Below are 25390 nucleotides of genomic sequence, written 5' to 3'. Positions count from 1 at the left end.
TCATCATTGTCGGCCACCATCTATTTCTATTCTAACCAGGTAAGGCCCACTGAGCTATGTTGCTCTTTTTCAGATGGGACCCGGCCACAAATACAAGCTGAACGAAGTGGCTCATCACGTGGAAATTTATTGCAGCCAAAATACTCTGAACACACGTTTCTAAATGTGGAGGGAAAAACCGGAGAACCGGGAGAAAAATCCACACGACTCCAGGGAGAAAATGCAACTCCAAATATATAGGCATCAGGGTCGGGATCGAACCCACGCTCCACTACTTAACCCCTCCCTGGCTCATACCAGGCGAGGGAGTTAACATCTCGCCACTGCAGGGGGAAGGCCTCCCCAAGCTCCTGCACGCACGAGCTGATCTCATTGCTCCATCTCTGCGACGTTCCCTCCTTTGGATGCCACTGTCGTCAGTCTTGACCATCACCGGCCATCATCCCAGCCCACAACGGGCCCTGCCCCAAGCCGATGAATATTTTCTGAATGGTCAGCAAGATGTCACCGGTGTATGTTCTCCAATCCACGTGACCTTCTCTCTGTCTCCCACACTCACTTCTTATGGCCGATATTTATCCGAAATGATTTCCACAATATCACCGCAATAAGCAGCCTACCTCTAGATGTGGTGACCAAATTGAATCAGCTGAGGTGTTTACAGGTGACGAGGCATACAAATACTGACATTCCCTCATGAATCAACGTCTGTTTACGCAGCTGTGCAATTATTAATCACAGAGCTAATTATTGCCAGGCGCCTAGGTTAACTATGCCTCCTGTGTAGTGAAGCCAAAAGCACCTGCTATGAATAAGGCCGCAGGGCTCAATAATATTGAATTTAACAAATACGACATAAAAAAATATTAATTTCTAAACTAACCCCTGTTACCTGGAAGCAACTATAAAGGAACTACCATCAAATCTGCACTCTTTGTAAAAAACATCTAAATATAAAATACTGTACGGTATATTATATTATTTTCCATATTAATTGTCTTTGTTTACAATATGAATGGTAATTTACGAAGTGTTACAGTATTACATGGTAAGTCTCGAAGGCTGGGAATGCATCCTCATAGTACTTATGTTATAATTTATTCTATCTACGAGGTTTCAAAATACGAACAAAGCTCTGGGAACGCATCTACTTTGTATACCGAGGTATTACAGGTAGTCCCCGAATTTCAAACGCCTAACTTACAAATATCCACACTTGCGAACGAGCTACCATGAGACACTCTTTTTTAACCATCCGACTTGCGAACGTGAACTCACACTTGCGAACCGAACCGTGGAACTTTTTGGTTTGGAAAACGTGCAATTGTTAAATATTTCTCCTTATTTATGAGTTTAACAATCCTTCACTTTTGTCTGTTGAACCGTAACACATTTTACGACACTGACCGCACGTGCATTTAAATACGGCACGTGGTTTTGTTGCGACTAACGGACCGTTCCGACTTACGAACGGCTCTCGGGGGAACGGAACCCGTTCCTAAATCGGGGGGGGGGGGGGGGCGGGGGGTGCGGTACGACTTCCCGTAATTGCAAATTTTAGTCCATCGACCTCTCGGCATCCTTCCAGGCCAGTATTTGCTTGGCTCTCTCCCAGTTACCGTGAAGACTGCCGCAGCGACGTGCGGTGTCTCTTGCGTCCAATCCACGTGCTCCCCAGAGGCCAGCCTCTCCCTCAGCGTCCGGCAGTGCCGCATGTTCGCAGACTTCCGGAAAATCCCCCGGGTGAAGGGGCCCTCCCGGAATATTGCCGACAGCAAGGCCTAAGTTTCGGGTGGGGGGGGGGGATTAGTAAAGCCATCGTTAAAAGGGACTCGTGACGTTGCGGCGCTACGTAGGATAAGAAAAAACTAAACGTGCGATCGATTTAATTTTCCGTCTTCATTCAAATTATCATCAGTCAAGCTTTATCAACTGCTGGATGAAGGCCTCCCCATGCAGTAGCCGTCTCTCACAGTACCGCAATGCCACTCTCCTTCTAGCTGCGGCACAGAGACCAGTGTCGTCGCGATTGAGCGTGTCCGTAGATGACACGAAAACCCATCGCAACGCAATTATGATGGGCTTTCTCGTCATGTACACATGTAATGTTGGTTGGCATTAGCCAAGCTATGGACCCAAGTCTGTAGAAGTGGGTGCTGCAACATATATGGTTCCCAGAGGCAGACTTTGCATCAGCGAGCACTGGTGATGGTACTCAGCTGATGAGTCCTACAAGGGACAAAACCGGTCGACAGTTGTGTCTCCATCTAACTGCTACCTATAAGTCGATCACATTTGCTCAGCGTTCTTCGAGGGTTTCCTCAGACAAGAAGAACCACAATGCAGTTCTTTAGAAACTTTCGATGCTCTTTGCAGAATGCACAAGGGGCGAGTGCTATTGTGTACACATTTCTACGCGTCATCGCTTTGTTGTAGAACTTCACACGGTCAAATTAAACCGCTTTGTTCCTTCAAACAGTAAGAGGGTCAGGGTTATGGGCAAAGGCCACCAGCCTTAACAAATAACCCCATCATGTTTCCACCTCAAATGTAACGTGTATATAATGTATAGTCTGGTGTGTTTCCTCGTTGTTGCCGTGTATCTTGGAGAGATACCTCCCAAATGTTTCACGAAAAAATGTTTGTACGTGACTTTTGTTTTACTCGTATTTATCTTGAGTCCCCACGTTGCTTTATTTGCTTACAACAGATTAAATCTGTCCGGGTTACAGTCCCATCTCTTTATTTTAAAATAGAATCCGAGAGAGAAGTTTATCACTCCCGTGGACAAGGCCGCGTCCTTGCCACTGCAGTGATAAATGCACCCGAGTTGTATCCGTGTTGCTACGGCAGCTTGACATTTCTTTAAAAAAGTATGCAGTTTTTTTACGGTAGTTAATTGCGAATCTTGTCCGAAAAAAAAACATAAACCGACGTGGGCATTATTATTATTGGTGAGCTTTGCAGTAAGGTGGAGAGCGTTTCGTCTTGGGGTTTTTCGTGAACCCATCTGAGGTGTGCTCGGCAGGACGGACAGGTGGATTGGATAGACAAAACATTCCCGAGAAGAGCAATAGCTGAACAGTGGGATGCCTGAAGTGTCATTCTTTCATTAAAGCCATTGCAAACAAAATATTTTACCTGCATTTCTTTTAATCTTTTTTGACGTTTTCTTTTCAACTCTATTAAACAAGCGCGTGCATTCGTGGCATTGGTTTAACTGAAACGTGGACTGTACCATGATCGATCTGGGGGGCGCCCCATCCGGGCACAGCAGGGACAAGGGAACCCCGAAGACGCCGGCGGCGGAGGGGGCGGCGGGGGAGAGGGGCGAGAGGGGGGCGTCCGAGTCGGAGCGCGAGGAGCTCCGTCGCAGCGTCCACGACATCAGCGACCGCTTCCTCCTCAGCTTGCCGCCACTCGAGTCTGCGCGCACACACGCAGGCCGCCACCGCGCCTCCGTTTAGCACGGTTGGGCTACGTACGGCGTGCAAGGGGTTCCACGTACGTACGAGGCCCAAAGGGGCAGCCCTGCACTTGCACTGCTGGCGGAAGGGCCTAGACGAGACGAAGCTCCAGAGAGCCCTCTCCCCCGTCTGTCGAGGGAATTTTGGCCTCCTCTGGCATGCTGGCCAGACAGTGTTGGAACTGGTGTCGGTGCCCATGATAATCGTCGCTGGTGTTGGCCGTGAGCGGGAATAGAACTCGGGTTGCAGGGTTCGTAGTGCAACGCGCTAACCTCTACGCCACCGCAAATACAAAGATCCTCCCCGTATAGCCTTAACAGACTACTGGGGCAAGTGCTGTTAGCGAGCACCTACGAAGGCCGGCACGGCACGCGAGGGAGTGGTTGGCCAGCACCACGCCCGGCCGACCTTGCCTCACCGGTTGCGATGTTCACAGGTACTCAATTGAGGCCGAGTCGACCAACGGCAAGTCGACACGCACACACACACGCACGCACACGAGCGGTCGCACGTTCCCCTCACCGACGGCCTCGTCCCGAACGGAGGTCGCGGCTGGCGGCGGCTGCGATGGCCGCCGCTGCGTGGCCCGGAGCACGAAGTGGCAGCGGAGGTCGGGGGGCAGGCTCTCGTCCGGGAAGCGAGCGTCCACGGGGAAGGAGCTGCCGCCCACGCGGACGTCCGAGCCCAGGCACTGGACGGCGTCGCGGACGTGCCTCATGCGCACGCTGTACGGCTGCTCGTGCCCTGGTGGGGCACAGCAGGGGGAGGGGGGTGGGGGGGGGAAGGTGCACGCGGAAACGCGTTTAGGGGAACTGGAGGTCTGTGGGCGTTGTGTCTACTCAACGAACGCGACCGCGCGGAGCAACAGTTCCCAGCCTCGTCGAGTGCGCGGACCGCCTTTTCAACCTCCAAAAATGTTGCGGACCACCGCGTCCGACTAGTTGTTTCAAGCTGTACATTTCCCTGGTGAGGATGATAGTACGGTGTTTGTCTTCTTTTCAGTGGGCCCCCCTGCCCCGGTAGTAGGCCCGCGGACCACCAGGTGCCCACCAGGGGCCCACCAGGGGACCACCAGGGGCCCACCAGGGGCCCACGAGAGGCCCACCAGGGGCCCATTAGGGACCCACCAGGGGACCACCAGGGGCCCACCAGGGGCCCACGAGGGGCCCACGAGGGGCTCATGAGGGGACCACTAGAGCTTCGTGGACCACAGTTCGGGAACCACTTGCATAGAGGTTTTCGCTACGGTTTTGCCCCATGGCATTTTACCGGTCGGGCCCCTGCGTCGCTCGGCGTGCCATCCCGACGTTTCGCTTCCACCCCACCCCCTGCAAGGCTTTTCAATTCGGTTCCGAAAGAAGCCGCCAGCACTTGGGAGCGAAATGGTCAGAAGTCAACCGCGAACAATGACGCGCAACAACGGCACAACCCGAAAAACACCCAGATAGAATGTTTGTAGGCACCGCGGTGGCGAGATGTTAACTACCTCGCCTGGTATGCAGGAGGTCGTGTGTTCGATCCCGACCCTGACGCCTGTATATCTGGAGTTTGCACGTTCTCCCCGTGGTCCGTTTTTTACCTCCACCGTTAGAATCAAGTATTTGGCTGCTATAAATTGCCACTTGAAAAGCCACTTCGCCGAGCCATCACTTGTGGCCACGTTGTTTCTGTAAAAAGAGCCGTGTAGCTCAGTGCGCCTTACTGAATAAAGAAAGGAAATTTGGTTAGTCTAGAGGGTCTTGGAGCCTCTGAGTTTTGTGTTGTAACAGATGTTGATTCCTTAATCACATCACACTTGCCCTATATTTCTTTTCCGTTTGTGCGTCTACTTGTCACGTGCCCCCTTTACTCTTCCCCATCCCTTCCCCCCACTGCCCCTCTACACCCCCCCCCCCCATTTCTTGGTCGTTTAAAAAATATACATACATACTCCGATACGACGACGCAAGCGTGCGTTGTTTTTGATAAGCAAAGCAAAAAAATAAATAAAAGAGGAACAAGAAGTGAGAGCGCACATCCTGCCCCCCCCCGCCCCCCCCGGTCTCTCCACGGCCCCCACCAGGGGTTGCGCAACAACGACGAGGGTGCCGTCGTCATCGCCGCGCTATCATCATCCGTAGCCAGGTCGCTTCTGGATATATAAAAAGCTCAGTGGGCCTAACCTGGTTAAAAAAATATTATTATCCAGTAATTTAGCACGGTTGGCTACGTACGGTGCGAAAGAAGTTCAACATACAAATGTTGCGATCGAATGCGGTGGCTGTGGTGACTTGCGCGCAGCACGTTGCGCCATCGCCCATGCTGCCCAACTTTAGTCACATCGACTAGATTACACGCGCATCTCTACTGCCGCTCTGTTGCAGCAGCTTGCAATGTTTTTGTCTTCTTTTTTTTCGAAGCGATAAAACGTTAGATTAATGCTAAATATAAACCATTGCAAGAGAAGGCTGCGAGTGGTTCAATGCCTACAGGGAGGAGAGAATGAATACGGAATTGAAAAATGACTCCAAGATTAACAATGCAAAACGCAACCTGTCCGTGCCTGAGAGCGGGAGTGCAGTTATAGTGCAGTGTTGGGAAAATTTGAGAATACACAAACGCATTATTTATTCAGAAACACTCCACGGGGTTCTAATTTATCCAGCAAGTCTTGTAATGTGTTTCAAGGCTCTCTTGCCGAGGGACACTGCGTTGGGATGTTGGGCTGAACTCTGAATGAGAATTTAGCGCATGCCAGAGAGTAAAACCACTTTTTCAGGAGCATGCAAACAGTCCTGTGGCGCAGAGGCTATCACGAAGGCACAATGTTTAACAGGTGGACATGGTCTGCCAGTAGGGGTGCTGCAGTGGTGAGATGTTTACTACCTTGCCCGGTATACAGGAGGTGGTGGGTTCAATCCCGACCCTGAAGCCTACTGTATATTTGGCTTTTCCATGTTCTCCCCGTGGTCACGTGGATTTTCTCCGGATCCTCCGGATTTTCCCTCCACATTTAGAACAACGCGTTTTGAGTATTTGGCTGTAAGACATCTCCACGTGACGAGCCACCCCTGCAACAAGTGGTAGTGGCGTCCCCCCTGCCCCCTTGCAGGGTGAGTCACGGCACCAGGGGTAAACACTCAAAAACGCTGATAACAACATTGTCAACAAGTTGAATTTATATGAATTTACATACTAAAGTGTTTCACAAACATTAATAAAAAAATGTTTAAAAATTTTCATTTTTTTCTTCCAAATTATCCTTTTAGTAGAATCACAATTTCACTACAATGTCATCTCGGAAATACCCAAACTGCTTTGCACAGCAGCTGTGGCATCATTTCACACAGAGGTTGCTAATAAATATTGCCACTAGCGCTCAGCCGACATGATCAAGACGTCACCCTCCTACGATTATCTAGAACAAATAGGTAGAGTTTAACCTCGAATTACCCTTGTACACAAACTGCAAATAGAATAAAAAAAATCGCAATCATGTCATACTGTCCGATATTTTAAACAGGTGCTATAAATAGAAAAGAACAAACGTTACCTATGAGTGGATAAGGAGTCCCATCTTTGCCAGAGTAAACCCACAGCTTGAAATCGCTGGATTGGCCCTGAAAAGAATATTCGCACACGTCAGCACGTTCCACCACACCCAGGCCCCAGCAGACGCGACAGCGCAATTACCATCCTAACTGTGCCATTCGTAATGAGATTGCAATTACAACATGAGGGCAATATTAGATAATCCAGCTGCTGTAATAGTAATTATACTGGTAGGAACCACCTGGTTCCACCAGCCCACAGGGGATTATTGTGTCCGTCCGTCGTGCATCTAAAAATGGGAGGGGTAGGGCTGGGTGAAGAGGGGAGGGTGGGGAGGGGCTGGGTGGGGAGGGTGGGGAGGGTGGGGAGGGGCTGGGTGGGGAGGGTGGGGCTGGTCACCCCGTGGTGCCCTTATAAAACTCAACGTTTAACCTACTCACGCCGGCTTGTGCCCGCCCTCACAGTCGGGCATATTTGCGGAATACACCACGCCGCCGTTGACCCTGGCCATTGACCGAGCAACCCAACGTTCCTACCAGCTCCCTCCGCAGGAATGTGTAAGTTGACTCCAGGTCCCGGACAATGTGCGGATCGGAGCGGTTATTCGACCATACTTCACCACTCTGGGTCAGTGCGAGTTGGCGAAGGCGGGGAGCACAGAAGTATGGTGCGACAACGGATGTTTCTGCACTACCCTCTCCTGTGCACCGCATAATTCCACAGCAGCCTACACCAACCCTGTATACACAGTGGTCGCCCTTTGAAAGCGTTATCCAGGCTCAAACCGGCTTAGCTTCCAAAATCTGACGAGATCAGGGGCGCATTCCAAGCGATTTGGCCACATCGTAACAATGATTATAATAATTTACATTTGTAAAGTGGCGCATTTCATCCACAGATCCCAATGTGCCATGCATAGAAAGCAGAAAATGAACAGAAACTGCAGGGTTCACGCTCAGAACTTGTGGGTAAAGGCCAGTTGAAAGGGGCGAGTTTTCAAGACGGGACTTGAATATAGCCCATCGTACCGTGGCGTTCGTCTGCCCATTCCAAGTGCGTAATGCGTGCGCGTCGCTCACCGTGATGGAGAACTGCTTGAGGGCCATGGCGATCACCTCCTGTGCTGTGTCCGTGTTGCCAACGCACAGGGTCTTAGCCTGCAGACAACGGAGGACGATGATGGCAAGGTTTCAGGTTTCAAGTTGATTTCGTTGAACCAGGTGAGAACTATATTTCGATTTAAAGCTTTCGTGACTGCAGGGATTCATCTTCTTGGTTCTTTCGGTAAAGTCACGTAGAAGGGAAGTAATAAAATAATAAAAAAATAAAACATAAAATTATTTTATTATGTTTTATTTTTATTATTTTATTACTTCCCTTCTACGTGACATTACCGAAATAACCAAGAAGACAGGTGAGAACTCACGAGACCAGGATGAGTCTCACATTTGCAAGAGTGACCTGGGTCACAAATAGGACAAAGGCAACAACATAAACACAAGTCCAGCGCAACAACGAAGCGAAAAGAAATACAGAAGCCAAGTAAATGTACGGTTTCAAAATGCACATTCAGAAATCCGGTTCTCGTACAGCTTTTTTCTACCTACGTGACTTTACCGAAAGAACCACAGAGGATGGATTCCTGCAGTCACGAAAGCTTCAAATCAAGATTTTATCGTACAGCTGTTTGCATGTTTGTCTGTCCGTCCAGCTTCAGGGTACATCTAAACGCCTATACACTTGTATGGGGACGCCACAGTGGCGAGATGTCAACTACCTCGCCTGGTATGCAGGAGGTCGTGGGTTCGATCCCGACCCTGACACCTGCTGTATATTTGGAGTGTGCGAGTCTCTCTCCCCGTGGTCGCGTAGATTTTTATCCGGCTCCTCCGGATTACCCCTCCACATTTATAAACGCGCGTTTACAGTATTTGGCCGCTGCTTTACATTTCCAGGTGATGCTGAGCCACTTCGTTGAGCTATCACTTCCAGCCAAGTCTCTTCTGACAAAGAGCTGTGTAGCTCAGTGGGCCTTACCTGGTAGAATAACAAATAGTTTTAGTGTTATTTCAACAGGCATCGGCCCCTACCGAACACGTGGTCGTCATGCGGTGCCTCACATTCACACCCTCTTTAATGACGGCGTAAATGAGCCATGCGGGGCGGCAGAGAGGAGTTTCCCGTTTTGTCCAGACGGAGGACCGTCAACAACCAAACACCACGGACAAAATACAATGACAAAGCAGCAGCCGAAAGAGGGTCAAGGGGACAACCTTCGAGCAGGAATGAAAACAAGCAGAGCGCAAATGGGCAGGGAGTGTGAGGGTTTGCACGCGCTCAGCACTGAACACTGCTTTCAACTAAATCATGTTAATGTTATATACCAGGTAAAGCCCAATGAGCGATACAGCTCTTTTCTAGAAGCGACCTGGCCACAGATGACAGCTCAATCAAGTGGCTTATCACGTGGAAATTTATAGCAGCCAAATGCTCTAAACGCTTGTTTCTAAATGTGGAGAAAAACCCGGAGGACCTGGAGAAAAATCAACGTGACCATGGGGAGGACATGCAAACTCCAAACATATAAGCATCGTGGTCGGGATCGAACCTACAACCTCCTGCATACCAGGCGAGGGAGTTAACATCGCGCCACCGCAGCAACCTGGTGTGGCCTCCATCTATCAGCGGGTAGAGAATGGCTGTCGATGATGAGGATGGCAATCTGTATGCTGCATGGGTCTGTCGATTAACAGTACATATATACAAATAGTACTTCACCCAGAAAAAACTGGGTCTGAAGACTCGTTTTCAGGGAGTTTCTGCTATTGGATGTTTGGTACATTCCGTATTAACGATTATCATTTACTGCCCCTTCGTCAATCTGCTGCTGTATGAAGACCTCCCAATGTCGTATCGGTAATCGCATCTTGTTAGGCCATGCTTTCGAGGTTTGTTTGATCATACTTCACCATGCTGGTCAGCCCAGGTTGATCAAGGGGGAACCCCAGGACCAATTCGGCTATCACTCGCCACTGATGTCAGCCATGCACGCAACTCAAGACTGCTGGGGTTCATAGAGCAGTGTGCAAACCGCTGTGCCACCACTCCCCCCCCTGCTGTGCCTCTTCCCCCCCCCCCATATACAATTGTCCTTCATCCAGGAAGGCCTCAATGGCTGCCAAGTCTCTTCTTCACGAGATGTCCGTCCAATGCCTCATTACAGCAACGCTACAATTTGGATTGACCAAGCATCCAAAATGCAACTGTGCCACCTCGAGTATATTTTCAGAATGGCGTGAAACTCGAGTTCCAGAAGAACACCCACACGTGCGCAAGTAAGGTAACATTCCATTCTCATGACGAGGAATCAAAAGCTCCCCGTTACGACGACAGGTCGGCCACCGACGGCTTTGCACCGCCTCCTGCAGGCATCTCGCTGCCTACTTGCGGGTCGGCGTGTCGGCGTGGGCGACTCCACGCGACCCGCGCCGGCAGCCATGGGGCCGAAGGTTAGTGCAAACGAACGCCAACAAAGAGGGAAACGGAGGGAAGGCGAATTTTGACGCGAGTCAGCGTGCATTCACCGCCGCTCATTCCCCCCTTTGTGGCCGGCAGGAAGTGGGTTCGGGCTCCGCAGTGTTTTTGACGGCGGACTTGAGCGTCTCGCACTCACGGCCACGGCCACAACAGAGCAGGGGGGAGCGGTGGCAGGGAAACGAGGTTGAGGACGACCCGCCCCCTGCCGCCACTGGCAGCCCACGTCGAGCCGACGCGGTGTTATCGCGCGAGGGTGTTTACGCAGACCGCGGGGCAATGGCAGCCTTGGAGCACTAACGCGCCGCAAAAGTCATTGGTAGGGGGCGGACGGAGGGGGGGCGAAATAAAGAAACGACCGAAATAAACCTGGCGATCTATCGACAACTGTAATGTCACATTGGCATGAGAGATGCTAAAGTTTATCCTTAAATGTACTTACTAGCTCAAAGAAAATGGGTGCTTTATTTACAGCTTACCTTTCTCATATCTTCAAGCCACAATGGGAAATATTTTGGTGTTTGTCAAGAGACGTTGCCATTGTTCACACCGGCGGTGCCTCTGGCTGACTCAGCTTGCCCTGTGGCTCTCATGGAGCTGCCGCAGACTCCTTGACGATGGCCAGCAGTCGTTAAAAATGTAACATCTGCAATGGAGGTGGCAGCCACGTGCCTCAGATGGATAATCTGATGCGTGAGAACACCGCGCCAGCAAAGCTGGAAAACCTGGATCGGCATTCGGAGTGGAATCCGGATTTCTGCTCCCCATGAACAAGCCAGGTTATTAAGTTGGAAACTTTTCCATGAGGTTCTTGGTTATATAAACTTTCCCCGTAGACTCCCACCCCCCCCCGGCCCTGCCATAGGAATGTGGGATTTCCACCACTGTGCTGAGCACTGTAAACCGGAGATGAGCAACGCCTGAATGCTCATTAGGGCAGGAAATGACTTTTCTAACGTTTATACGCTAAACACCACAATGGAGGGATGGTCACATGGTCAACAAAGATGACACTGATGATTCGTAGACGGAGGAGGATGATGGCACTATGATCACGGTGATCGGTAAAGACGACGAGCTAATGGTGGTCTCAGCCCGGCCACCAAGGATGGCAAACCGTCGTCTTTGACTTCACTCGACGAAAAATGTTTCAAGTTTCATCGCCGTGCGACGGACGTTCCCAATAGTAGAATCAATTGCGAGGAATTCGGAAGTAGTCGTGTGACATCACCCTTCAGAGACCGTACTTCCCACGTGGGTTGGCAGATGCGGCTGCTTTCTGCCAGAGTTCCAAATGACAAGGTGCCAACATAGCTGATGTGCATTATTTTTTTCCCTTTTAATATTTCTCCACAGCCATTGTTATTTCACCGCTGGATACAAGGTCTCCCCATGCACTGTTGGTCATGGGGGTTGTTTGAACATACTTCACCACTCTGGTCAGTGCAGGTTGGTTAAGTGTTGGGGGGGGGGCACCCAGGACTGGTTCAGACATTAATCGCCACTCGTGTCAGCCACGGACGGGAATGAAAGTCGGGTCGTCGTGTTCACGACGCAATGCAATTACCACTGCACCACCACTCCCCAAACAACTTTGTAAATGTGGTAAAAGACAAAAACAACTATTCATAGCACTAAGACTGAATTGCAAGCCAGTGCCATCATATTTTCACTTAGGCGATGACATCGTTTGGAGGAACAACAACATTTTACGCAACACGTTTTGACATCCAGCCAAGAGCTTCAGGAGGCACAGAGTGAGCGATCGTCACCGACGTTTCTGGGGAATGAGCGACAGTGCAGAGTTGCTCACTCGATGTTCCACCGTGCGAAGATGTTCGCCGCATCAACCGCACTACCGTGGAGTGTCCTTGAGCCTCCGGGGGCAACGCAGTGGCGAGATGTTAACTACCTCGCCTGCTATGCAGGAGGTCGTGGGTTTGATTCCAACCCTGACGCCTTGATATTTGGAGTTTGCATATTCTGCTTGTGGTCGCGTGGATTTATATCCGGGTCCTCCGTTTTCATTCCCTCCACGTTTAGAATCAACACGCGTTTAGAGTATTTGGCTGCCGTAAATGTCCACGTGATGGTAACCCATCATTTGTGGCCAGGTCGCTTCTGAAAAAGAACTATAACAGCTCAACGGGGCCTTCGCTGGTAAAATACAAAATCTTGTCGTGTAAGTTTAGTTTACATGTGCAAAAGCTATCCGTAATTTTTCCGTATGTGTAGGCCGCAGCCTGTTATGCGAAACCACAAAGTCTTCGAGGTCGAGGGAGTCCCCAGATACCCAGGCAGAGCGTGTCCAGCGAAGCGAAGGCGGCAGCAGCGGCAGCAGCAGCAGACATCGCACGCTGTGCCACGCGATCGCGCACAGAGACGCTGGGTGACTCACAAAAGCCGGCGTCGGGATGTCCTGCACCAGGATCTTCAGCGGGATGGATTTCGGCTCCTCTTTGGCTTTCTCCGCTTCAATTCTCCTGCGGGCAGCAAATGAGCGCGGCCCTTTAACGTTTGCATGCGAGCACACGTGGGTTGGATGTGTTCAATACCTGCCCTGCCCACATGTCCACGCGATGAGCCACTTTCGTTCAGCTATCACTGGTGGTCAGGTCGCTTCTGAAAAAGGGGCTTTATAGCTCGGTGAGCCTTACCTGGTAAAAAAAAATTAAAATAGTAGTGGATATAAATGTAGAGGGTGCAGGTGTGCGCTTGCTCGCCTACGCCAATGCTGGCGGTGCAGCTTCCACTCGACAGAGCTTCAGAGAGCCCCTCTGAAGGGTATATGGCCGACTCTGAAACGCTAGCCGGACGTCTTGTAAGAGTGGTTGATAAGTGTGTGTGTGTGCGCGTGTGCATATATGTGTTGTGGGGAGTGGTGGCGTAGCGATTAGTGCACGGTTGTTAACATCCCGAGTTCGATTCCAGGCCACGGCTAAAATCAGCGGCGGATACCTGAACCGGTCAGGGGCCTTCTCAAGGTCAACTCAGCCTTAAATGAGTACCTCGTCGATATAATCGATAACAACACTTGCCCCAACAGTCTGTAGAGATAGAGGGGGGAAACTTTCGTCCTTTTCTCACAGAGCTGTCGCACTCGTTACGATGATTGGCATGCTGCGCTCCGGTCCCGGCGATCAAGAGTTCCATCTCGAGCCGCACGCATCAGCGACCACCGTCGATTCACGTCCTGGACCTCTCTCGATGTCAATTTCAGACTAAAATGAGTAATGTGGTGATATCAGTGCTGACCGTGCTATCCCATCGTGTTTGTTTAACGTCTTTCGCACTGTATATAGCGAACCGTGATAATCAGCGGTGTGAGTACCACCTCCAGGGGCGGAGTGGTCCTAACAGCGGGCTTCCAGAACAGCACTCAGCCCCTCCAGTCTCGTACGGATATATGGGAGGGTCATTGTTTTTTCATCTACAGTAAATGTATAGGGGGATATTAGATAACGTTAGTCTGGGCAAACAGGATACCGACGGCGAAAGGCCAACGCGAGATTTTTTTGTTTAACCCACATTAAAAAAAATAAAAACTCCAAATACCCACAGCAAGTTGTAAAATAAAAATAAAAACTCATCTAACGATCGTTGTATATTTTGTAGGCATCTAAAGTGTTTTAGCGGATAAAATGTAAGTTGGCCAAATCGGTGCAATGCACGCTTTGGTTTGAAACTAACACCGAGCGGCGATAAGCAACGCGACGCGCGCGAGTCGGCTCAATTCTCGCGGCCATAACTCACGCCGCCGAGCTAACGAGCTCGCCAATTAGCGGGGTCACGGCTACCTCACCGCGCAGCTACGGCGCGGAGAAGAGAGACGGCAAACGTCGCGGCGGCCGTTCTGTTTGTTTGATCCGCGCTCGCGGCAGTGGCAACGGCAAAGGAAACGTCTCCACCTGCGTTCACGAGTCGGAGAAACGGGGCAGCCGAGTACACGGCTGGCGACGTGAAGTGGGGGGCACGGGCAGAGGTAAAGGTGACACGGCTTGGTGGCGCGGTCGGCCAGACGACAATCTATCCTTGCGCGTGCGGTGTCGATCACGTGGTGTCGATCGCGTGCGTTGTCGATCACGTGGTGTCAATCACGTGGTGTCGATCACACGCGGTGTCGATCACGTGGTGTCGATCACACGCGGTGTCGATCACGTGGTGTCGATCACGCACACAGCCTCGGGCTTCTGGCGGACGACCGAGTCTTGCCCGAACTTCACGCACCGAAGCGTGCGGACGAAGTTCTGGGTTGCTCCCCTTGCCGATGGGGGAGGGGGGGGGGGTATGAGGCACGAACGGTGAGAGCTGCCGTACCTGGTGAGCTCGGCGAACCATACGTCTTTGTCCTCTTCAGACCTATCAGGTAGGCGACACAGAGGAGCATGCATCATCACCGTCGTCGTCATCCTCATCATCACCGTCGTCATAAATTGCAGCCCTTTATCAATCTGCTGCTGCTGTTGCAAGAAAATCTCCCCAATCCGTGTTCAGTCACGGGGGTCATGTGATGATACGTCATCCTGTTGATCAGTGCCGGTTCAGATAACACTCACCACTGATGTTCGCCTTGGCAGGGAATCAAACTCAGTTTGCCTGGTTCAGAGTCATTTAAGGCATGCGCTTCGTACACGGACTAAGGGAATGACTCAATTTAAAGCGCAGACTTGGCTAAAAATCAATAGGTTGTCCTCGACTCGACTCAGGCTAAAACTAGAATACAAATAAAATGTTGACTGAATCAGCACTGGCAACATATCTTTTCCCAAGGGCAAAAGCGCTGTGCAATGGTATGAACCACAATATCCTCCGCCAAAATGCTTCAATACCTGTGAAAACAGCTGATTAATGTCCGGTTTCTATGTCACAGCCGAAGCGTTGAAAGCTCCCACATCATCACTTCCGCCGGAAAAAAAAAACACGTGTCCGTGATATTGAGTGGAAATGACATTTGTCTGCGAATATTCTTGTGAACAAAAATCCTTGGTGAATTTACACATGCACCCACGAGCGCAGATGCAAATATGCACAGGCATGTACAAACTTACTGGAGTATTCATAAATAGGTGATCGGTGCAAGAAGACCATTCGCATGCATCAGCAACAAACATGTGCCAGAAGGTAAACATGCCCGCGCACATACGTATATGAAGATAAAGATCCCCCGTATAGCTTTAAAAGACTGAGGGGGCAAGTGCTGTTAGCGAGCACCTATGAAGGCCGGAACGGTACACGAGGGGGTGGGTGGCCAGCACCACGCCCGACCGCCTTTGTCTCCCCAGTGGCGATGTTTCACACCGCACCAGGTACTCATTTAAGGGTGAGTCGACCTAGGGGAGGCCCAGGACCGGTTCAGATAATCGTCACTGGTGTTAGCCGTGAGCGGGAATCGAACCCGGGTCGCCAGGTTCGTAGCGCAGCTCGCTGACCGCTACACCACCGCTCCCCACATACGTATATACAAAATAAGAAACCTTTGCTGAGGCAAATCATGAGAAGCCTTTGATTAGGGACATAACCTGTATTCCCTGTTTGTTAAAACGTCACGGAATCACTTTAACGTGAAAGGTAGAGCGATGCCAGCGACTGCTGACAAAACGTGATCGCCTCGAGAGGGAGGGAGCTCACGAGAGCCGCTCTGGAGGGTATCTGTGGCCTACTCTTCCACGCAGGGACACACGTCGTGGAGGAGGTGGGGAGCACCCACGCTTTACCCCACCACATGCGCGACCTACCGATCGACTCGCTGCGGTGAATGCGTTGATTACCTTTAAAAGACTAAACTATTACACTTTTTCGATTTAAACGCTGTCTATCGACAGCCCTGTTCTTCACCTGAGGACGGCTGCTTGCGTTGTGGCCGAAACGTCGTGAGAATTGTATTTTATTATGTTAAATGTTTATTATTTAATTATTTCCCTTGTACGTGACTTTACCGAAAGAACCAAGAATATGAAATTTTGTGTTTATTATTTTATTAGGTAACAGCCCATTGAGATGTATCGCTCTTTTTCAGAAGTGACATGGCTATCACAAATGATAGCTCGACGAAGTGGCTTATCACGTGGACATTTTTAGCAGTCAAATGCTCGAAACGCGTATTTCCAAATGTGTAAGGAAAAACCGGAGGACCCGGAAAAAAATCCACGCGACCACAGTGAGAGAGACACGCAAACTCCAAATATACAGGCGTCAGGGTCTGGATCAGGATCGAACCCACGACCTCCTGCATACCAGCCGAGGGAGTTAACATCTCCTAGCCACCGCAACTACTGCTCTTTCAGCTGCCGCGCCAGGAAATCGAACGAACAACATCGAGTTTGGACTCGATGTTGTTGGACTTGGGTCCAGCGCGCTCACCACCGCACCACGTCAGCATGCACAACATGAGTAAATAATGAAACCTCTAAAACATAAATAACCGCAATGCTTCTTTTGGACTGGCCCCAGGGAATGGAATTCAATCTTATGCAGAGATTGATTCGCTTCAATTGATTTAATTTATGAGCATTGCTTCATCACCAACAACAAAAACACATCGCCGTGCGATTGCATAACGCTCGCGTTCAATTTCCCAGTGCCTCTATTATTGTTAATAACGATGTATTATTGTTAATAACGATTTATTATTATTAACGATGACTGAATTGGTTGCCAGGGTGGCCAGGATGTGTGCTCGTCGCTGACGCGGCAGATTGCGTGCCTCGCTCCGAGCCTGGTCCGCTTCATTCCACAAACTGTTCCCACGGGCCGCGGAATCCTTCCGCCCATTGGAATTGCAATTCGGACCGACAGCACCGTCATCATGAGAGCGTGAGGCGAGAGAGAGCGAGCGAATGAGAGAGAGCGTGCGAGCGAGAGAGTGCGAGTGAGCGAATGAGAGAGAGCACGTGAGAGAAAGTGAGAGAGTGCGAGCGAATGAGAGCGAGAGTGTGCGAGTGAGAGAGTGAGAGAGTGCGAGTGAGAGAGTGCGAGTGAGAGAGTGCGAGTGAGCGAGAGAGCACCATGGCCATACTTGCAATCGCACTTCTCAAGGGAAATTCAGGCAGCTGCAGAAACCTGTCCTGTTGAACCCTGAAGCCCTTTCTCTGCTGCTACCCCCCCCCACTCTTCTTCCACCTCGTGCCCCCCCCCAGTGCCCCCCTGCCTCGCACCCCCACCCCTCCCCCCCTTTCCCAGGGGGACTTTTTTTTAGTCCCGCCGTTATCGCAGGAAACCAGACGACAGTCGCAACGCCGCTCGATCCGTGAACGCCGCGGAATGCCGGAGCCCGGCGATGTTGCTCTTGGAGTCGGTTCACTTTCTCTTCCTATTATGGAGACGGCGGTGGCGATGGAGGTGGTGGGGGTGGGCGCAATTTGTTCCATGGGATCTCATCAAAAATAACAAAAAAGTCAGCTGCTGCTGTTTACTTAGGAAGCCCCGTTTCACGTCCACATTTCTAAAGTAGCACTGCTTTTGGAGGGAAGAGAAAAAAAAACGAGTCAGGAGGAGGAGGATTTCGCAAAAACACCGTTTGGGGCGGGCAGCAGCTGACACACGCGGTGTTTGCGCGTTGCCCATCGGGGGCCCTAAGGCAGAGATTCCTTTTGGGGGGCTAGCCCCCCCCCAGCCCCACTACCCTTAAAAATCATAAAATCTTAGTGAGAAGACAGAAGAGCTATCGGCAAGAGGTGGCGATGAGTTGAGGTGAGAGGAGAGAGACGCGGACAAGATTCGAGATGAGGGCATTTCCTTTTCTTTTCAAGTTGATTACCTCGTTACTGGTATGGGACAAACAATGCATTGGCAGTGGCGCATAACACCAAAAAAAAACACAACTCAGCACATGCGCTAACAACTAGAAGTGAAAAAAATACACATATACCACATATATAAATTGGGCAAACTAGCCAATAATATTTCTCTGCTGGGGGGCCAATGCCTGAAGTGACATCTGTCATATGTGTAGTATTCCTTTTAAAGCAGCACTATCGATGCATGTGTTGAGTATGTTGATACGAATGTTTGAATACGACCCTGGTATTTAATTCACCCACAATCTATTTTCGTGAGCCCGCAGTCCATCGAGCTGCTTTTACTCGGATAGCGCCACCACTGCCGCCACCCCCAGCACTGATCCTTCTCTGCAACTTCATCTTCTTTACAGCTGAACCCTTCCATTCCCCCGGGGCTCTGTTTACAGGCCCGCCGGATATTTCTCTTTGACGTGCGATTCTTTTTTACGACAGCCCAACCCACCCCGCCTCGCCTCGCTTTGTTTGGATCAGATTTCGGTAAAGTTTTGACGTCACAAGCCGCAGACTCTCGAACCCCGAGTAGTTCCCGAGAAAAAAAAAACCCCACACGACCGATAATTTTCCGCAGACATTCTGATTGTGACCCAGAAGGCAACGCTGTTTACTCAACTAAGGGCCATGAAAACGAAATATGGGCCATGTGACGCTGTATACTGTGCACCGGCTATCGCCAAAAAAAAAAGTTTACCAAACTGAGAGCCTGCCTTTCCAAAATCTCTTCAAAATTGTCACCGCTGCACTGCGGCTACTTCCATTGATATATTGCGGCCTCTGAAGGATGAGCACGGTTGGCTACGTACGGTGCAAAAGAAGTTCAACATACACACATGAACGGACGCTAAAAGCCAGCAGTGCCAACGCAGGTGGACAAATGTTGCCGGCAAAAATAAGAGAAAGCCACTCGGTGCCGTAGTTGCGCGCACATTATTCTCGTCGGCCATGGTCAATCCACTGCTGGATGAAGGCTCGCCCCCAAGGCTGCCACCATCTCTCACGAATCCTGCGATGCAACGCCTGCACAGGGCCTCGCTCCATCGCTGCATCCCCGCAGCGTCGCATCCTCTCTGGCGCGTTCTCCCGCGTAAAGCGCCCGCCACCAATCCCTTCTCGCGATGTGTGCCCTGCACAAGCTTTGAACGGCGTCACATTTGCGCAAGTGATTGATAACTGTGATCCCGACCTGTGTAATATGGACAGTGCAATGTGAATGTGCCACTTGATTGAGGGACTGCTACTGCTATGTGGCGGTATCTTGGTGTGGTCTGCGAATGTTTTGTTGTTGTTTTTGCTGCCTTGCCCAAGCGTGGCAAACATCAATTTATTTATTATGTATTTATATTTAGTGATCTAAACTTTCTCTCTATTTTTCACTTCTATCGTTTTTGTTGTATTGATTGTTGTTGTAACTCGCTGACCTGTCCCATACTGGACATCTGTGAAAAAGAACTTCATGGCTCATCGGATTTCCTCCTGGAGTCTAAATAAAGATTCTGATTCTGAATAAACAAAGGCAACCGGGGTATGTTCTCTCATCTCTGCGTGCCCCTCCGTCTCTCTCTCTCTTCCTCAATGTCATTTCAAGCGTGCGTCTCTCTCACTGCTTCTTTCCAACATTTATTTTCTCCATGACCGCATCGCCAATCCCGACACCCTCCCGGGCAGAGAGCAACCGCCCGCTGTGACAGACGGACACGTTTACAAGGGCAGAGACGTGCCAACGCCATTCCCTTCACGGTTGAGAGAAACGCGGCAGTGTAATTAAGTCGCATGACATGGATTTCTGGTGGATCGGCGCTCCGAGAGAGAAACGTGAAAGTAAACCGTGATAAGTGATACGTTATGAGCACACCCGGTCCACTTGGCAAGCGCATTTTACGCTGGAGGGTGTGCGCCGTACAAGTGAGAACGCACCCAAAATATTTACCGCAGACTCAAATATCATACGTAAAAAGGTCAGGCTAACTTATCCGTCGAAGACGAATGCTTGTTTTGGCTTGCTTCTTTTGTTTTGTTCCTGACCAATAAATAAGGAAAAAGATGGTTTAGCTTCAGCGAAAAATAGCGCGAGAGTTTGTCAAAACAACTTTTTGATCCGTAACGAAGATATCAACGTTCGCCATACCACAGCGTGCCCACTGCAGGATGCGATTCGTCACAGATGGCGAGAACACAATTTAATTAACCGCAAACTGACCCAAGGCAAAGTATTTCCATGGTTTAACAGCGGATCTGCACTGAGCGGCGCAGTGGGGTGGTGAATATCCCGACAGCTTGTGGAGAAGGAGACTTGCTTTGAGATTGAATTAGATATTACGATTCTGTTCCTGCGTACGATGGCAATATGTTCAAGAGCTCAATGCCAATGTCGAGATCTGCCAGCCACGAGAGGCCTGCATCAGAGAATGTGTAGTTTTGCTCTTCCTCCTCCGTTGAATGTGTTTGGGTGATTTGTTTACCTTTCTTGTACTTTGCACTAACATCGTGTGTTTGTGTTGTTTGTTGTTATAACAACGTTCTTACCCCATGCCCCTACTGGACATCTGTGGAAAAGAGCTTCATAGCTCATCGGATTCCTCCGGTATAAAATAAATATTCTGATTGTAAAGGAGCACAGACTACAGTGGTTTACTATACGGTCAATAGTTTTGATTGCATGGCCACAATTAAATTACTGTGGCTCGTATCTTTAATTTTCTTATCGTGAAGGAGTTGTGCGCAGTGGGCTGTTGATGTTCTGATGCCCTTGATGGTTCCACCACCGGCGACTCTGAGGAACGAAGTGAAAGCCAGGAGGTGAGATGTTTGGGTCTTGAATGATGTGTTTGTCTGGGCGTCCGCGTTGTTCCACTCCAATTTGATATTAACGTGTTACCAAGATGGAACGCGTCCTGGAGTATGGATGCATGTATGTTGAACTTCTTTCGCACAGTACATAGCCAGCCGTGCTAATCGGAGGTGATGATTTGGTCACATGCAATGCATATACAGAAACGAGAATGTTCACTCCAATTCCATGCGGTCATCCACTCAACCGGGCGGTCATTCGCCTCATCACTCTTCTATCGCTACGATCATGGTTCCTGTTCCCATGAGCTTCGCTCATCGATTCTTCCACCCAAGTTGAGAACACGGTCTACCAGACTGACTGCCTCGAACCACCATGCCCGCTGTCGGCAGCAACACCTCTCCTGCTTCCCGCACACCGATCCACTCCCACCCATCGCTTCTTTTTCCTCAAATTATTTTAATAAACCTGGCTCAAATGTAAGCAAATGATCATCCGTCATTCAATAAATCTTCTTGGAGAGTGCTGTTTGATGTTGCCGGTCGCTTGGCATGTGGGGCCTGTGTTTGGTAAACTTGGTGAACAAAGAGCCACGAAGTGGCCGGCAGAAGTGGACGGCCGCTGACAGTTTTTTCCCACCACTTTGTGTGTGTGTTGTTTTTATTACTACAGACGTGAACATTCACACGCGATTCTCCGTAATTTGGCTCTCTCAGTGCGTCACCTCACTGCGAGGGGTGACTGCGGTTAACCAAACTTCTCCTTAGCTATTCACAATCAAACGCTGAAAACTGGAACTACGTATTCGAGAGTGAAAAGACGAAGTGATATCCTAATCAAGTGAACACAGGCAGGGTATCTCATCTCATGTTTACAACCCCGAGCCGGGCAGTGAAGACTCCACATTCCTATGGACAGGGGTAAGTCAATAGGACAACCCACTGTAACCGCTAAGAAACCCAGAGTAATCCGTCAACTAGACTCCTGGTCTCACGCGGTGTGAGCTAAAGCGTGGAAAGGTATATCCCGGCTTTGGCAGTCCCATTTTCACGGGCGGAAATTTGCCCCGGTTTGACAATTCTGGCCTAGTGCTCGACTCGTGCTACGGGCCAAGGGAGGGGCTGTCCGAGTAGGGGGTGGGGATGGCAGAGGCGTAAGTGGGGGGGGGGCCCTATTGGAGTAGCAAACATCAGAGAGAATGAGGCCGCCGCTCACTGTGTGCGCGGTGCTCGTGATTGAGTGTAAATGTGGGCAGGGAGATGTTATAATTTGGCTGGAATTTCGCCACGCTCAGTTGACGGGAGGTAACAAGAAGGTGGGGGGGGATGGTGGGGGGGGGATGGTGGGGGGGGGGGGACGGTGGGGGGGGAGCGTTCCATTCTTTTTGACGCGTTGGGCCACAGAGGGTGCTCTCGTGTGTGATGGGGCTGACGCAGGGGATGGGTATTTGAGGGTGTTTTTGTTGTTGTGTATGTGAACGCAGCAGTAGCAGTACACAATGGCGTTCACGTTAATTTCTTTGAAGCCCAAAAAAAAAGCCGTAAAAACCAGATAATAAAAACCTTGAAAAAAAACAACCGAGACGATGTGAGGGAGCCGACAGCTCAACGCGCGTCCCGGATGAGATCCCCAGGGACGCGGCGGGTTTCTCCGTGAGCGTCGCCAAACCTGAAGGTGACGACGTGGTTGGTGGTGGGCCACCCCATGACGAAGGAGGCGAGCGGCGGCACGGTGGCCTCGCACACGTCGCCCAGGCAGGAGGCCGTCCACATCTCGCAGAGACGCACGGCCGTCTTGGGCTTCACGCCGCCCGACCTGCAGAGATCGTCCCCCAACACCGGCAACGCACGGGATCCAGTTGTTGTTGTTGTTGTAAACCCTTGTTAGCGCCATTACCGTGACCTCAGGATCAGAGATGATCATTTAGGCCGGAGGAATCCGATGAGCCAAGAAGCTCTTTTTTTCACAGACGTCCAGTATGGGTGGATCAGCGAGTTACGACAGCCGTGGAGGTGTAATGGTCTCCCGCAATGGAATCGCAATCCAGAGGTTGGCCGGGTGGATCCCCCAGCAGGAGTTTTTTTTCTTCTAACTCCCCCGCCTCTGTCCACCGAGCAGTATAAATGTGTCCACCGGAGTGAGTCGATCACCAGAGTGAGTCGTGTGGTGGGGTGAAAGATGTTGGACCAGTGTGGAAGACTAGGGAAAAACACCCTCCTTCAGTATGTATGTACGTAGAGCTTCTTTCGCACCGTATGGAGCGAACCGTGCTAATCGGAGGTGCGATTAGCACGGTGCTGGCAGGGGCTCTCAAGAGCTCCCTCTGGTGGATGCCCTTCTGCCAGCAGTGGAGCGAGCAAGCAGTTGCATGGCTGCGGCTTTAACCTTTTGCTGTGAACCAAAACAATTGAAGCAAAAAGCTGCAGATTTTTAAACCCTTTTCGTGCACACCGATTTTCAAAGATAATGAGAGTGCTTTATATACGCAGTATATATAAAAAAATATAATACATTTTTTGTTCTAATTTTAGCTTTGAGAAACTGCTACGCCATTATAAAAAGATTTAAATTGGCAGAGTTGGCAGAGATTTCAGGGTCACACTATCATTTGTTTTGTCGTCCCGGTGGTACAGTGCTGAGCACAATTCCTGAACATCTTAGCCTGCAACAATGCTCTTAACATGAGCCAATGATTAATGCCCCAATTTTATTTAATCATCGTCATCGTTATGAAAGGTCGATGCGGTGACTTGCGTTCCTTACACAGCCCGTTTTTTCGTGCAGCCTAATCTTCTCTACTGCATGATCAGCATTTCGCAAAGGACTTCACTGACTCCCTGATGGACATCATCAGAGTATTAATTATTCAGAATAATGTAATATTTTCTAATTAACTGACCTTGCCGCTTTACCATCCCACTTGAAAAGACTGGTGCTCAGAAGCCAAATTCAATGGCGAGATTGCAAGCTTCGAATTGCATTGAGAGACAGCACAGGAACGAACACGTCATTGTTCACATGTAAGCGAGCTTAGGTGGGACACGTGATAGCTACGAGGGACAGATGATTGGTCAAGACGAACAATGGAGCAGCAAGATGGCGGGCACCGCGTCACACGGCGCTTTGAGGTGCGCTTCTGCGGCCGTCTGGAACGCTCTTCCTTCTGATATAAAGGAAGCCACAGGGAGCTATGCACTTTTAAATCAACTCGGATTGACAACTCGTTTCCTTACAAGTGATTTTTTGCATTTAGTTTGTTGTCCTTCCCACGCACCTCGGATTAGCATGGTTGGCTACGTACAGTGCGAAAGAAGTTCAACATATATACACACATACATACAGTCACTTCCCCTATGACGCCACGTTTTCATTATGCGAATTTAACACAACGCGATGGATTTATTGGGGAACACATTTTTTATAACGCGGATGCGATTTAGATATAACGCGATTGAATGAACAGAACTACGTCGCGCCAGTAGAAATAAGCGGTTGTTGGGCTGCCTCGGTGTAACATCACACGAGGCGGGATGCTGCTGGATGCTTCTAGAGGCAACAACAACAAATAAATTCACCATAATCCGAAATGACCAGCTTGGCTTACTTGTATTTTGCGACGATCAAGGTGCTGGGGAAGAGGATGAGGCACCGCTCCTGGGACTGCAGGCCCACGTGCAGCGTCACGTGGCTGACGAGCTGCACTCCGTGCACCCCTGGCTGCATCGGCGCCAGGACGTCCGTCCAGCGCGGTTTCACGCTGTTGGGGAGAGGGCTGCTAGGCGAGGCCGTGGTCCCGGCCTCCCCAAGCCTCCACGGGCCCAACTGGAGCGGCGAGCTCGGCGACAGGACGCCGTCGCTGCAAGCGAATTAATCAGAAGGTCAAAGAAGTTAAGATTAGCAAATCATGATGCTCGTGGCCACTCTCTCTTAGCCATTATGGCCTCCCACCCTCTGGAATTACCTTTTTGTTTACCATGTAATGCCCACGGAGCTGTACAACTACTTTTTAGAAGCGATCTGACCACAAATTATAGCTCAATTAAGTGGCTTATCACATGGAATTGTGTAGCAGCCATATACTCTAAACACGTGGTGATGTTGATTCTAAATGTGGAGGGAAAACCCGGAGGACCCGGAGAAAGATCCAAGCGACCGGAGGGAGAGAGACACGCAAACTCCATATATACAAGCGTCTGGGTTGGGATCGAAGCCATGACCTCCTGTATACCAGGCGAGGTAGTGAACTTCTCATCACCGCAGCACCCTCCTCAGTT

The 25390-nt window shown here is 50.3% G+C and overlaps 1 protein-coding gene across 1 annotated transcript in view; it reads right to left on the bottom strand.

The window, feature by feature from the left end:
- The window catches only part of LOC144948605 (uncharacterized), a 44108-nt gene that overhangs the window by 8762 nt on the left and 9956 nt on the right, over positions 1–25390 (bottom strand). Inside the window, exons 3-11 of the mRNA XM_078878195.1 lie at positions 24721–24972; positions 22785–22931; positions 14850–14891; positions 12931–13015; positions 8078–8155; positions 7000–7066; positions 3990–4211; positions 3239–3426; positions 1620–1781 (exon numbers count right to left, since the gene is read on the bottom strand). Coding sequence (XP_078734321.1) covers positions 1620–1781; positions 3239–3426; positions 3990–4211; positions 7000–7066; positions 8078–8155; positions 12931–13015; positions 14850–14891; positions 22785–22931; positions 24721–24972 — 1243 coding nt within the window. The remainder of the gene's footprint in view (positions 1–1619; positions 1782–3238; positions 3427–3989; positions 4212–6999; positions 7067–8077; positions 8156–12930; positions 13016–14849; positions 14892–22784; positions 22932–24720; positions 24973–25390) is intronic.

Source organism: Lampetra fluviatilis, chromosome 50, assembly GCF_964198595.1.
Source record: "Lampetra fluviatilis chromosome 50, kcLamFluv1.1, whole genome shotgun sequence".
Lineage (NCBI taxonomy): Eukaryota > Metazoa > Chordata > Hyperoartia > Petromyzontiformes > Petromyzontidae > Lampetra > Lampetra fluviatilis.
This window is presented reverse-complemented; position numbering and strand designations above follow the sequence as displayed.